The sequence below is a fragment of the Misgurnus anguillicaudatus genome, chromosome 21 (assembly GCF_027580225.2).
Source record: "Misgurnus anguillicaudatus chromosome 21, ASM2758022v2, whole genome shotgun sequence".
In the NCBI taxonomy this organism is placed as follows: domain Eukaryota; kingdom Metazoa; phylum Chordata; class Actinopteri; order Cypriniformes; family Cobitidae; genus Misgurnus; species Misgurnus anguillicaudatus.
In genome coordinates, this window is record NC_073357.2 from 31,962,410 (window position 1) to 31,977,802 (window position 15,393).

General features: G+C 37.4%; 1 protein-coding gene and 2 long non-coding RNA genes across 5 annotated transcripts in view; 1 reads left to right on the plus strand and 2 right to left on the minus strand.

Moving 5' to 3' along the window:
• The window catches only part of adam10a (ADAM metallopeptidase domain 10a), an 85,353-nt gene that overhangs the window by 54,273 nt on the left and 15,687 nt on the right, over positions 1 to 15,393 (minus strand). For both annotated transcript variants that reach the window (XM_055203079.2, XM_055203072.2), the window contains exon 2: positions 11,789 to 11,939. In XM_055203079.2, the coding sequence (XP_055059054.2) occupies positions 11,789 to 11,939 (151 nt within the window). The remainder of the gene's footprint in view (positions 1 to 11,788; positions 11,940 to 15,393) is intronic.
• Positions 5,165 to 6,118, plus strand: LOC141352871 (uncharacterized). The gene is made up of 2 exons (XR_012359943.1): positions 5,165 to 5,568; positions 5,888 to 6,118. It is a non-coding gene; the product is annotated as an uncharacterized lncRNA (long non-coding RNA).
• Positions 5,664 to 7,783, minus strand: LOC129449142 (uncharacterized). Of its 2 annotated transcripts, XR_012359941.1 has the most exons (5): positions 7,208 to 7,783; positions 6,592 to 6,674; positions 6,363 to 6,494; positions 6,184 to 6,274; positions 5,664 to 6,073 (listed from the first exon to the last, which is right to left on the minus strand). It is a non-coding gene; the product is annotated as an uncharacterized lncRNA (long non-coding RNA). The 2 variants fall into 2 exon arrangements; XR_012359942.1 differs by lacking the exon at positions 6,184 to 6,274.

Consider the following 15,393-nt stretch of genomic DNA (forward strand, 5'->3'; position numbering starts at 1 on the left):
GTTATGTAATTACAGATCTCCTTGCCCGTTTCAGCTGGTTTCACGTGTTCTGAATAAAAACGCGTTGTGGAAACGTGTTGGTAGGCTAGTGCTTTTTGTCCCTGTCTGCTATTATAGTTTATTGACAGGGAAACCTTTTTGGACTAACCCGTTCAATGTAAGTAAAGAGAAGAAATTCTAAGCTTACGAAGAAAAGTCAGATCACTGGCAGAGGTCATTGGACACCAACGAGGACATAATTATGAATAAAGACATTGATTTTGATTAAATAAAACACTTAAAATTCTACTTACACTTCCTTTAAATAACTAACTAAAAACAAACTTAATTTAAAAACAAACACTTGCATTTACATCAGCGTGATAAAAACTACATTAAATTACAGAATCCAGCTTTGGAAAAAAGATAATTGAAGTGTAATTAAATTGTTTAGTTGGTCTCAAGTCCCATTGAATAACATGGGGGAGGCGGGGTTTATGACCTATACTAGAACCAGTCACTGGGGGGTGATCGAGACATTTTGGCTTCACTTTTCTGGACATGTGCGGCACACTTGGTTTAAATGCAGATAAACATTTATGATGAGAAATGTGCGCAAACTGGGAAAAGCCAGAGATCAGGGAGCTTGTCACTATCCAGACTAAGGGCTCAGTCACACCAAAAGCGCTTTAAACGCTTGCAAACGCAAGGCGCAACGCACTGCCTTTTTTAAAAAAGAGCAGTGCGACGTGGCTTTTCATATTGCTAAGCAACCACCGAGTCAGCTGTCTTGTCAATCAAATATTGAAGCGTGAGCGCTCTTTTGCTGTTAACTGTCATATTAGCAGAAACTTTAAAAAGAGGCCGCTTGCTCTGACCTTGTTTGAGAATAAGAGGAGCACAAACACGCAGGAGAGAGTGAGCGAGTGGAGTCCGGTTCTTCAAAGCAACTGTAAACTTCCCTCAGCACAACGTAAGGCCCGCCTCTCACCTCATTCGATTGGACAATGGAAGACGCGAATGACGTCAGGCGCTTCTCCAAACTCAGCGCTCCTTCAAAAACGCGTGCGCGGCAAAAAACTGCAAGGCGCTCGGCGCGCATAAACAGCGCGCAAACGCTCCCTGCACTCTCAGAAATAAAGGTACAAAAGTTGTCACTGGGACAGTACCCTTTCAAAAAGGTACACCTTTGTACCCAAAGAGTACATATTAGTACTTTGAACTGCCAAAATGTACCTTTAAAGGTACATATTTGTACCTAAATGGTACATATTAGGACCTTTTTTAAAGGGTACTGCCCCAGTGACAGCTTCGTACCTTTATTTTTGACAGTGTGCCCATAGAATATCATTCAAAAAAGGCGCCTGCAACTGCCATAAACGCTTTTGGTGTGACTGAGCCCTAAGGCAGACTTTACGGGAAGTGTGTGAATGGACGCACAGAAAAACACTGGAATTGTGGAAATGAAGTTGAACCACAATCGAATGATTCCCCGACAAATTTTCCATGTATTTTCCATAATCTGTGTGTGTAAAGGGCTGAAGTGGACCCTTCTATTATGTGTGCTAAGATGAAGTTTATTTCTATTTGGCAGTTCTTAGCCATCCAATAACCATGTCCTTCACAACCTAGAAAAGCATTTGGCTTGATAATATTTCAAGATCTAGGCTCATTCGGTTCATCACTGAACCAAGAATTTCAGAGACCTTTATCACCTTAAAGCAAGATGGTTAATCCCAAAATGGTCCAGGGGAACTGTTCCTGTAGTAATGTAGATCTCTTTGGATAAGAAAGTGCCTGCTAAGTGCACTGTGGGTGCTCTGCCTGTAAATGGCATTACATCACTTTAACAAGCTTATGTGAGGGCCAGCGACATTACAGGAACAAGACAGAGATCGCGGCTCTATAGGTGATGCAAAACAGGTTTAGGTTCTAGTAAGAGATCACATAGACTCAAGCTGACTAGTGACTACAAGAAGGATTTAAGTCAAGATTTCCTATGAATCTCTCGCTTCATTTAATATTCAGAACCTCTCTGCTTTTGCTGTGGACTCAACATGGAGAGATTAGCCCCAGGGGTGATTCTGTCCTACCTCTGGCAAGATGCTTTATGACATATTAAACCTCTAATTCCAATAGACCAGAGTAAAACACAGGCACACAGATATTTACTGGTTCCTTACTACACTGCTCTCTTGTGGACACTATACTGCTTTCAGTCATGGATAACTGTCCTCATGCACATCTCCTACGTGTGTAAAACAAAATTAATGGGTGTTAATGTCCGGCACTACAACCAACAGAATTCTGTATAAGCCCAGAAAACTAGGCTTGTTATGTGCAAACTATTGGGCATTTGAATAAAACACAATGGTTCTTTTCATCAGGACACAAAGGACTGTTTAGTAAGAAGGAATTCTACCTACTGAACTAAACTGCATAGTGTTGTCTTATAGCGACATTTTTTAAAGTAGAACAGCCTTATAAAAGGTAAGCATCGTAACTAAAAATGTAACCGTAAATCACTTCGGCCTCCCAAATCCACTTTACAACAGGCAACATTCATGTTTGAGCACAATGGCTTCAAAAGAGACCTTTGAAGTCGCAAGAAAGTCACCCTTCTAGTTTATGCAAATAATCTAGACCACTAAATCAACTTCATATGTTCCCTAAAACACGTCTTTCATTGTAAGATGCTGCCGTCTTCCTTAAGTCTTCAGTGAAGAAACAGAATGAAAATTAAAGGAGACTTGGGAGAAGATATTTTTAGGCTGCTGAATGCTCTTTCACACACTTGCAGTCAGGCTGACAGGGAAATAGCAGATGGCTCTATGGACTGGTGTGTGTGCTTTGGTGTGTGTCTCTGTCATGACACAAAGGAATGTACAGGGTTTGTGCATCTGTTTAAAGAAGTGGAGAACAGCATAATGCATCTAATGTTGAGCAGCTTTGTAGTGTATAGGTTAAGGTGGTCTCTATTAAACTGTGGGGATGTCCGATTTTTTTAGATTTGCAAAAGCAACTAGGCTGTTGGTTGCAAGCATAGAATGTACATTAATGATAAACTGACAACTTTACATACTTACATGTAAATGCTTTAGTTCAATTAAAATTGTCCTAGTTCATTATTTCGCAATGTTAAACTAATAGACCTGGATAAACCAATGTAGAACATGAGACGCAAATGGACACAAAAGCATAAACTAAACATACTTATTGTAACCCATGTCTAATGTTGAAATGAATGACTGAATAGAAATCGAATTCCTTAACACACACACACAAACAAAAGAACTAAGAAGCAAACTGGAGACCACTAGTGTTAAAGAGCACCAATTATGCTAATAAATTGGCACGTTAGCACGTAAATGCAGTATCCCATAGTACATACATGTTATTAAAACTTGAACTAATGCATTGTGAGTCTTATAAATTGCTTACATACCTCACCGATTTCCCACTGTCTGAAAAACGCTCGGTTTAGTTCCTGTCTCCGCCTCCCAAAATGTCTAGTGTAATCGGATTGGTCAGATGACTACTCAACTGTTATTGGTCAGCTGGGTTCGTCGTGTGTTTGAAAGGTAACGCCCCTGACTACGTGTGGGTTGACACACCGGTTCTGACTGAGAGAGTCACAGCCTCAGAGGCAACGTAAACAAGCGTTATATTTCTCTATAAACGATGGTGTCTGTACTGCCTTACCACTTCGAGCTCGATCCAGAGAGTTCAGAAGGCCGTTACGATATAAACGATCTCCGTCAATGAATGCGATTGGATTTAACTTTTTTAGGTGTCCTTAGCTCTGCCAGAATGCTAAACGAAGACGAAAATGTGTTGCAAAGACATCCAAAAGGTAATTATAACGTACTACACAACTATATGGAAACACCAAATGTAGCACATAGAAAGTATTTGTTGAAATGATTATAAAACGATTTCACTTGGTAATTTCTACATTATTTTACTATAGTAAAATGTATTATAAAAGACTGTTTACATACTCTATTACTGTGCAAACTATATGGAAACACCAAATGTAGCACATAGAAAGTATTTGTTGAAATGATTATAAAACGATTTCACTTGGTAATTTCTACATTATTTTACTATAGTAAAATGTATTATAAAAGACTGTTTACATACTCTATTACTGTGCAAACTATATGGAAACACCAAATGTAGCACATAGAAAGTATTTGTTGAAATGATTATAAAACGATTTCACTTGGTAATTTCTACATTATTTTACTATAGTAAAATGTATTATAAAAGACTGTTTACATACTCTATTACTGTGCAAACTATATGGAAACACCAAATGTAGCACATAGAAAGTATTTGTTGAAATGATTATAAAACGATTTCACTTGGTAATTTCTACATTATTTTACTATAGTAAAATGTATTATAAAAGACTGTTTACATACTCTATTACTGTGCAAACTATATGGAAACACCAAATGTAGCACATAGAAAGTATTTGTTGAAATGATTATAAAACGATTTCACTTGGTAATTTCTACATTATTTTACTATAGTAAAATGTATTATAAAAGACTGTTTACATACTCTATTACTGTGCAAACTATATGGAAACACCAAATGTAGCACATAGAAAGTATTTGTTGAAATGATTATAAAACGATTTCACTTGGTAATTTCTACATTATTTTACTATAGTAAAATGTATTATAAAAGACTGTTTACATACTCTATTACTGTGCAAACTATATGGAAACACCAAATGTAGCACATAGAAAGTATTTGTTGAAATGATTATAAAACGATTTCACTTGGTAATTTCTACATTATTTTACTATAGTAAAATGTATTATAAAAGACTGTTTACATACTCTATTACTGTGCAAACTATATGGAAACACCAAATGTAGCACATAGAAAGTATTTGTTGAAATGATTATAAAACGATTTCACTTGGTAATTTCTACATTATTTTACTATAGTAAAATGTATTATAAAAGACTGTTTACATACTCTATTACTGTGCAAACTATATGGAAACACCAAATGTAGCACATAGAAAGTATTTGTTGAAATGATTATAAAACGATTTCACTTGGTAATTTCTACATTATTTTACTATAGTAAACTTTATTATTAAATACTGCTTACATACTCTATTACTGTGCAAAGTATATGGAAACACCAAATGTAGCACATAGAAAGTATTTGTTGAAATGATTATAAAACGATTTCACTTGGTAATTTCTACATTATTTTACTATAGTAAAATGTATTATAAAAGACTGTTTACATACTCTATTACTGTGCAAACTATATGGAAACACCAAATGTAGCACATAGAAAGTATTTGTTGAAATGATTATAAAACGATTTCACTTGGTAATTTCTACATTATTTTACTATAGTAAACTTCATTATAAAATACTGCTTACATACTATTTTACTGTGCTATGTTTTTACTTATTAGGTTTTAAGGAGAATGCAACAGGTTCCAGGGCCTCTTACCTGCGTGATTCATCATCCAGGTTTTGCACAAATTGTCTAAATCCCTACACACAGAACATTTATTGTACCGACTATAAGCCTTTGAGGCGCAGGACTAGAGTAAGTTTTATTACATTTTTAAACCAATAACACTAAAGTATTATTATAGTAACAAAGTACCCAAAAGAACAAAAGATGTAACTTTAAAGAAAATATAGTAGTCAGTCAAAAGTTTATTTATTACAAATATATATTTAACTGTTAAACAATATACAAATAAACATACTTTAGTAACCATATTGTGCTCTTCTTTCAAAAAATTGTTCAATTCACTTCTTACAGCTATCTATTCAGATAAATGGCATATCAAAGCTTTGTCAGCTGGTGCTATCTAAGACGACACTTTAGGGTTATCATCCTGTCGTGTGTTGTTCTCCAGATATGCTTGGAGCTTCCTGATCGGAATGTTGGCTTCCGACGACCCCTGCACTGAAGATGGCATGCAATCACGTCCTCCTTTGAAGGTCTCTCAAACTGTGATGCCAGGTCCATTGGAATCGGGGTTTCCTTCAGCTTATCTTCAAATACCTCATCAAACACAAGCCTGATCACATCATCCACATAACTGTACAAATATTGCAGTCAATAAATATTTTGTTTTGATCATTTATTTCCCTGCTTCATACATTAAGTTTTTAATTATGAATGTATTTGAAACAAAACATTACTGCTTACAGTATGTCACTTGTGTTTTGGGAACATAGCCTTGTACTTTCACTCTCCTGCTTTTGTTATGGCTTGGTAATGGATGGCTGCAAGGTACAACCTGTAAAAATATAAATATGCAATTCATTTATTCTAAAAGTAAATACTACTTTACTTTATTTAACACAGTTACTAAAATACCTAAATACCTGCACAGCATTCCAATAAATGGGAAAGTCACATTTTTTGCTGCAAATCTGAAATCTCAGGCTACGGACGGCAAAGGCATCCACTGATGATGGTGATTGAAACATTGTGAAACGATGCTACTGCCTGGGTTCCTATGATTATGCAGAGAAAAAAACTTTGTCATCATCAGTTATACATTTAAGACTGGTAGTGGTTTCACTAGCTAAATACATCATATGTGTTACACACCTTTGCTCCTCATATGCCTTGTACTGTGTGTAATGATGTTGCATGTTTGCATACAGTGTAGAAGGATGTGTCCAGCTGCGAATCTAGGATATAGACAAATAAAACAAACATGTATTCAGTCAAAAAGACATATTATAACAATAGAGTACAACGATTATAAATCGTTAGACTATTCATTAAAACGTTAATGTATTACATGGCCCAACATTAGCAACACACATTACGTGTTTACTTCGTTTCAAAATCTAAGAAAGCTTAAAGTAAAAACAACAGTAAAATACATATCACGTTAAACAAATCATCTGTACTTCGAGTTTCTTGAGTTTGATCATGAGAACAAACTTTACCGGTAACAGTTTAGCTGGAACAGCTTAGCAAGTTTGTAAACACGTCTAAATAAACATCGATAAAAACGATAGTCTGCATAATTCAACACACACGTGTGTAAATATGGTACGTTGTTTATGAAATACATTATTACAACACAAAACAATTAGCTTGCAAGCTTAGCTCTACACATAGATATATATCTGAGCTCTACAAGCACATAATGTTAAGCTCCGGTTACAGGTAACGTAACTTACAGTAAAGGCAAATAATAAACATGAATACTTACAGCCTGTGATCCAGAAGTGCACGGTAATCCAACTTTCAGGAGGAGACGTCGCGCAGCTTTGGTTCATGAGAAGCAGTTATTGTGAAAACTCCGTGAACAACTTCTGACTGGATTTTTCCGGAACCGTATTAAACATGATGTCCTCTGTGTTAGTCCATAAAGTGCTATTTTGCCCTTGCATCTAAAGAGACAGCGTCTACTCGAGAGATTTAATCGCTTAAACAATGAAACAAGAGTTTGCAAACAGGGTCAAAGCAGGGACTCCCAACCTCCGCCATTTTAGCTCTCTTCTGACTCAGCGCTCTCCACCCCCGTCTTTGAGGGCGTACCCAAGCCAAGCAGAGAGGGCTGAACTATGATAATGTTGGTCTTATCTACGTCACCAATCCCAGGAAGTAAACTGTTGCCTACAATCCGAGTGTTTTTTGTAGTCCTCGAACGTTAGAGACGATAACTCGCGTCATCGTTTTCTTTGAGGTATGTACTTTTTGAATATCGTTAGCATGTACTAATACACACTTACACACAAAAGGATGTTTAAAAACGTGTATCTCATAATAGGTGCTCTTTAAAAGTGAAAGCGAAAGTAAGGTAATGACCAATGCAATTAACCCATGACAGTGAGTAGAGCAGTGTTTCCCAACCACTGTGCCGTGGCACACTAGTGTGCCGTGACAGCTTGTTTGGTGTGCCGTGGAAAAATTAAAAATCACAACTGCGTATGTCAATGTCATCAATTCCAGCCAGGATATAATCTTAGTGTTCATCAAAACAAATGTACTTGCATTGAATGTGAGTTCTACATTTAATATAAGCCCTTTTCACACAGATTTGCCAGAAGATACACGGGACAGGCATCCTGGAATTTTACGGGACCGCTTGCTATTTTATTCATTCACACTGCCAAGTTTACACGGCATCTGATGGTCCCGGAAAGACACGTGACCTGTTGAAAGTCCCGCCCTCTCTTCTACGCAGTGTCTGAAGTTTGCATATTATTTATTATTCCTCTCTCCAGAAACAACTCGCGTGCATTTTTGTTTATGATAAGACTACAAAGGAGCGCGTGAACGCACAGTTCTATGCTGGTGAATGATCTCAGCTTCAGAGTGGATATTTGACGAGCTCCCTGATTTCTGCTTTGATACAGTTTTCAGACATTTCTCATCGTGATTGTTTATATGCATTTAAAACCCGCATTTTGAGGAGCTGGACGATATATCTTGTTGGGATGACGTGCGGGTATTTTCGTTTATTATGGCTCAAATGAGCAAGTGGCGCGATATTCTTTTATGCTGCTGAATGATCTCCGTTTCAATGAAGTAAGTAAAAATCTAACTTACCTGATATCTGCTTCAGTCCAGTTTGCTGACTTTTCTCGTCGTGAATGTTGTAAATTCCTAATTTTAAAGAGTTGAACCAACTTCATGTTGCCATGACACGCGCATCTTCACTACGGCACGTGCGTCATTGTTTATGCGTCTCATTTATAATTTCCTGATAACTGCTTCAATCTAGTTTGCAACATTTCTCGTGGTGAATGTTTATATGCACGTTATCTCTCGTTGTAAGGAGCTGAACCATAACTTGCGTTGTGATGATGACGCGCGCGTCCTCACTTCGACACGCCCTTTATGGCATTCTTGCGGCTTCTTGTTCACACAGAGGGTTACCCGTGTATCTTACTAGGTCCTCTTACCGGCAACGATCCCAGAAGATTAACGGAACGAGTTTTTGTTCACACAGATGCTTGTCTGGCAATTTTACGGGTATTTTATGGGACCAGAGGTCTGTGTGAATAGGGTTATAGTAAAATATTCCAGTTAAACAAGTCATTTAAGCATTGCAATAGAGGTTTGTGCATTTCTTTTAATGCTTTTTGGTATAGTTGTGTGCCATATGATTTTTTTACTTATTAAAACTGTGCCGTGACAGAAAAAAGGTTGGGGAACACTGGAGTAGAGAACTCACGCCTTGCAAGTCATGATCACACACACACACCCAAAGCAGTGGCCATGAAGTCAGGCACTTCTTCTTTACTCATCACGACTTTCAAATCAAGGCGAACTGTGGAAGGCAGCCCAGGGTAGCGGAAGTCAAGATGAAAGTAAAATAGTAGCAAAAGTGCAAAATAAAGCTTTTTAAAAGGTTAATTTCTTCCTTTATATATAGACGGTTTCATCTGACACACATGCGGTGACGCGATTACGCTTCTGGTCAGAACTTTATCTGGTTTCGTAGCTAATCTACGTCTTGTTTATTTTGCTTGTTATATAAATAAACTACTTTAAAAGAATTTTGTTGTTATTTATTCTTAGCGGAGTTTACCGAAAGTTACTTGTTTTCCACAAAAGCCGCTTGTTTATGTTGTTACTGCTGAAACCGTCTATAAGCGAGTTTGTATGGTAATGAACTATGAATCTACCAGAATGAATTTACCAGTAAATACAAAAATGTGCTGTTCACACACGCAGTGACGTTCCGTCTATTTACCAGTAAGACATCATTCACACATCAGTATCAAAATACTGGTAAACTCGAAGAGAAAGGTTGTTGTGACCTAAACAACATTGCATTAGGCGACGTCAAACGGAGCCTGCGTCTTAAACAACAGTACTGTTTGCACATTAGGCTTAACAGAGGGTGTGCTAAGGACGTCTGCAATTTGGCAAATAGATGGTAAGCTGTTTTAAACAACTTTGGTGAAGAAATGTGGATGTTAACAGGTGTGCTCGACTTTTAAGCAGTGTGTGGAAACATCCGTAAACAGTGGGTCATCTCTATCAAAACGTTTTGATTGGCCCGAAGCTGTCATCGCAGTCTGACGTCGTCAGTTCTAAATGCCGGTAATCTATATTTTTTCTTCACACATAGCGCTTACCGATAAATTACTGGTAATCTAATGCTACCTACACACCAAACACGTAGCATCGCGTTGCTCGCTCTAGATTACTCGCGGGTATTAACTTTGTGTCATGCGAATTTTTCGCTCAAGTTGAATATTTTCGACTTGCACAAAGGTGCGTTTGAGGTGAATAGCGTGTGTTTTCGCGGCAATCGCGCCACCCATTTTGCGTCATTTGCATTACCCCGCGCGAGGATTGCAACTTTGCATTGACTTTGTATGTAATCTACTTGCGCAAACCGTTGAATGCGCATTTGGTGTCGTGTTTGGCCCCATTACAACCTCTCTTACTCGCAAATTGGCAGCACTGATTTACCAGAAAGATTCTATTCACACATGACCTGTTACCTGCAATTTAACAATTTGACTGTATGTGTGAAGGGGACTTTTGGCTTAACAGGCTTACTTCTGCTACTACAAGTCATTTTGGTTTGTTCAGCCTGCCAGAGCTATTTTATTTTCTGCCCAGGATTTTCTTTTAAAAAGAAAACATACAGGATCAAAAGGACACACAGCGAGTCAAGACAAAACAGACCTCAAGAACAGTCTGTTTTGCCATTTTGACCTATCACCACAGGCTAGTAAAACTCATAAATATTCATCCTAAATCTAACTGAGGTCGCTGTGTCCTATGTGTCATTAACGGCTAAGAGAAAACCTGCAGTTTCTTAAGTCCATGATCTGAATATTCCTAGTTTGATGTAACTTAAATGGGTTAAAAGGCAACTATGAAATGATGCTTTCACAAATTCATTTCAGCTGCTTACAATGCAAACTTTTGAGACATGTTTGGTTGTGATTAGCATGATTGAAATAACTACCATTGCTCATCCCCGATCATTGACAGCCTGTAAACACAATAATTTTATACACCCACACTAGGAATGGACATGGCTTATTTTTCCACACTGCGCTGTTAACATGGAGAAAACAAGAAACATGCCAGTAACATGTAAAAGTGCAGTAGTGCAAATCTTCTTCTTGTTTATAAACTGAGAGATGAGTCAGTGGCGTTTCTACAAATGCTGTTAAAAAAGCTTAACTTCTTAATAATTTTTTTTTAAACATCCAATCCTATCAGCCTCTCTTCTTGGGTGCAACTGAAATCCCTAAAACCCTAAAGAAAAAATACCTGGCTTATTAGCATTAGTCGTTTATCTTGTTTTATAGTCTTATGGCCATTTTAATGTTATATATAAATAAAAGAACTTGAAGTTGTTTCATTATATTTGCCTTGCATGTCAAAACATATTTTTTTACACATTTTAGCATATTCCAAAATCAGTTTTCCATAACGAAATCAATACTGATACCCAGCCCTGCCTATCGGATATAATCTGACATGAGAATTTAAAAAGCTGTGTAAATGCTAAACAAACAAAAAAATTAGATGGCACCAGTTGTGGCATCAGTTATACAACCAGAGAAGTGTCTTATACTCTGAGACAAGCTTATAAATGACAAATGTGGGAAGTTTTCTGTAAGTGTATCTTTTTGAGCAGACCGAGAAGATCTAACCTTGATCAATTTGTTGCTTGGAGCACTAAAATCACTGCTCCAGTAAAAAGTGTAACCTCCAGTAAAATATCTAAATAAATGGGGCCTCAGAAACATGCAGGATATCAAAGAGTTTTCACCAAAAACAACAACAGATGTGCAAAAAGAATTTGACTGACCGGCCATGAGCGTGGAAGTCCAGGTGAAGGAACTGATCCTCATGGGACACAGCTCTTTTAGCCCTCTGGTGTCTGTGGTGCAAGATGTTTGTATTGTAGGACAGTCCTTCGTAATACTTAATGTATTTATTCAAGGATCTCCCATTTTGACCTTTGGAACAAAAAAGCAAGGAAAAAGTTACCTGGCTGTATTACTGATTTCAAGACTTACAAAGTTAACAAGCTGTAAGATGACACGTTATTATATGCAAATTACAATGCTTAGAACTGTTTGACATATCAGCAGCATAAATGCAAAAGCCCAAACATGTTGAGCTTTTACAGCGACAGTTTTTCTCCAGCAGAACCCCGAAGGATGAAATGATTTCTAGCTTATATTACATTACTTTTCTTCTCTCTGCTACAGGATTTTGGCCAGAGTGAGTTGCTCACAACCAAAGACAAGCTTGTAAAAATGTTTAAAAAATAAAAACCAGAGAGCACCGGAAAACAGAAAATATTTCCATACTATCAGTATTTCCATGAAACATTTCATTTCTATAACTGGCATTTCTGTTTGTGTTATTGAATGTTTTTATTTATTTTTTTGCCTCCCATCCTTCCTTAGACTCAGAACAGCTACTTCCTTGCACAGTTGTATTTATCCTAAAAATAGCCTGACCTCAACAGGACATGTATACTCTGCTAGCGATACTACTACAGTTATATTTTCCAGACATCTTACAGTACACACATTTCATATAATTCATTATACTATTTTCTTCACAGCACAGAAATTTAATTGGGATAAAGATAAACTATTTTTCTGTTCTGTTAAACTATATTGTCCCTACCAAAATAAGCCATGTCAACAAAAGCACAGGTCTTTTAAGACTCATTGACCTATGGTTAAAGTGTTTTCATTTTCTATCAGTCAACACAACACACAGAGATAACCAACCTTTCCTGTTTTGAACAGGAATCGAACTCTAATTCCCCTGAGCTCCAACCAAATCTGCTACCAAAACAGACAGACAAAATTGAAAAGAGTCAGTCTTCCGTGAAACGACTTACTGGAGTGCAAGAAAAACATCAAATTACATCTGGAGTGATCACGAGATAATTTAGTATTAAATCATGATTAATATTAGGGCTGTGATGGTGGCTGTATTTTACTACCACAATGGTAATGCATGGTAGTGCGGTGGTTATAGAACGTGTGGGCGCGCACAAGTGTATGTGCAACTGCACATTGATGCAAATAGGCTTAAATATAATGCATATATATGTTTCGAAATATAAAAATGTAAACGGGGATCAGATATACATTTCTTAACAAATGTGTTCATAGGCGCAGATTTCTTTTTCCGCCAGTGGGTGCTTGTCACAACGTCAAGCAATGCTTAGCCATTAGGGCTGGGTATTGGCAAGGGCCTCACGGTACAATACATATCATGGTCAAGGCCGCCTTAATGCACGGGCTTACCTGGGCTGAAGCCCAGGGGCCTCCGAAGTTCAGGGGCCTCCCATATGATGAGCTGAAAATGTCATTTTGTTTTGTAACTTGTCAGGTTTTCTGTCAATCACTGTAATTGCACGTTACATGTCTGCTGATTGGTCCGTGGTAACTTACCGCGTAATGTAATTAACTGCGCATTGTCAACTTGCATTCCTGCATGTTAGACTGCGTGTGACAGAGAAACGGGAAATAATCCACCAACAAATGAAAGAGTAATTTCTGAATTCCAGTGAGGTGCAGGTCTCTCTCTCTCTCTCTCTCTCTCTCTCTCTCTCTCGCGTGCTTGCTCTCTCTGTGCTCGTGCAGCTGATTCTCTGGCATGCAGAAGTCTTTCCAACCGTGCGTAATAAACTGTTCCGCCAAATAAAGAAAGGAGTTCCCGCACATAATGCTGTTAGTTGTTATAAAGTTTAAGTTTACTCGCGTTTATATCAGTGACGCGTGCGCAGCTGAAGCGATGTAGTTTGACGCAACGTTAGCTCACAGTACACACATCTGTTGGTTTAGAAAGACGAGAAAGAGACGCAACGGTAAAGGTGCAAGTCTTAGAAAGTAAAGAGCGAAAAGACGATCTCAAATGATCATCCCCTGATAGCACCATTCATATTTATAATCTCCTTATCTTAAGATCTTACAGGTATGTTCCCTGTCTGTTTTGTGCATATTCATGCTTGTTCGTTTTACATGCTTATGTATGCATAAATACTAAATACAATGCATAATATATCTTCAATATCCTACAAAATAAATGACTGATTATAAAATAAGATTTTGTCTAAAAGACTTATCTTTTGTTATCATGAATGCATTTTCACTTTTAAAATAAACTTTAACGTCTTATATTTTTAAAACTGTGCTGAGCATTTGGTTAGTGAGTGGCAATGAATTTTGCTGTGTGTGGTTGATATTAAAAACAGCACAAGTAAATGATTTTTTTAGGTAACATTTACATAACTACAATGTTAATGTGCATCACAAAAAGCAAAATGCCACATTTTCAACACACCCCACTTTTCAAAGACTAGAAGGTTTAAAAAGCAAAAAGCAAAGCAATTTTTGCCTGGCAGTCCACCAGAGTATCCAGTAAAGAAAATAACCATCCATATATCAAACCAGGTTCAAACACTCAGAGATAAAGAATACAAGTGATTCCACTTTAAGAAAATAATGGGTTTTAAAAAAGGCCAGAAACACCTGACCTGGTCTTTGAAAGTGCAGCTTTGTGTGGTGCAGGGCTTTGTTCCCAGGCACTAAGATAGACTGCACTTTCTTATCTGGAAGGTAGAGATGCTCAGGTTTTGAGAAATAACCGTAATAAAAGAAATAAAAGAACATAAAAAAACAAACCCAGAAACAAATTGTGCAACTGGCAGAGACAGAGAGAAAGGTTTCAGTGTAGTAGAGGAGTTGTCCACCTGTATACTGGTGATAAAACTGGACAAGATGACAGAGCAGAAATCAACATCAGTGCCTCATAGGAGCAGAACGCTCCAACACTCATTTAAATTCCACACACAACAGCGTCCCACCGCTAACTCACTTTTAAGGCTCTGCATAGACATTACATGAAACTGAAATAAAGGTACATTAAGTTGAACTACTGGAACGTCTTATAGGAGCCTAAATCAGAATAATGTTGGCCTTTTCAAGTTGTTAATTTAAAACATTAGGTGAATGGTCTTGAGTAATCTGATCTTAGTGGACAGGCAAAACATGCCAGGCTGCTGTTTACTGTTTGCTAGTAGTAACAAAGTAAACATTGGATCACAAAAAACGCTGGAATGTTTTCATACATACGCGAAGCCGCCTACATGTATTATGAATGTTAGTAACAGAGGTAGGGGTGACCCCGAATAGTCGAAGATTCAATGCATCCATAGAAGAAGACTGATTCGACTACCAATCTCACAGTTGAATCGTCGCAGATGTGTTATGAAATGAGGATACTTCAATTTTGGCCGTATATGGGTGCACAGATTATCTGATTTCACATATAACAGCTTTCTCCCAATATATTAATATACAGCATATTATTATAATCCTGCAAATAATATGTGAAGAAGCAGCTTTCAAAAAATATTTTTAAAATGCGTTAATAAATCCAACA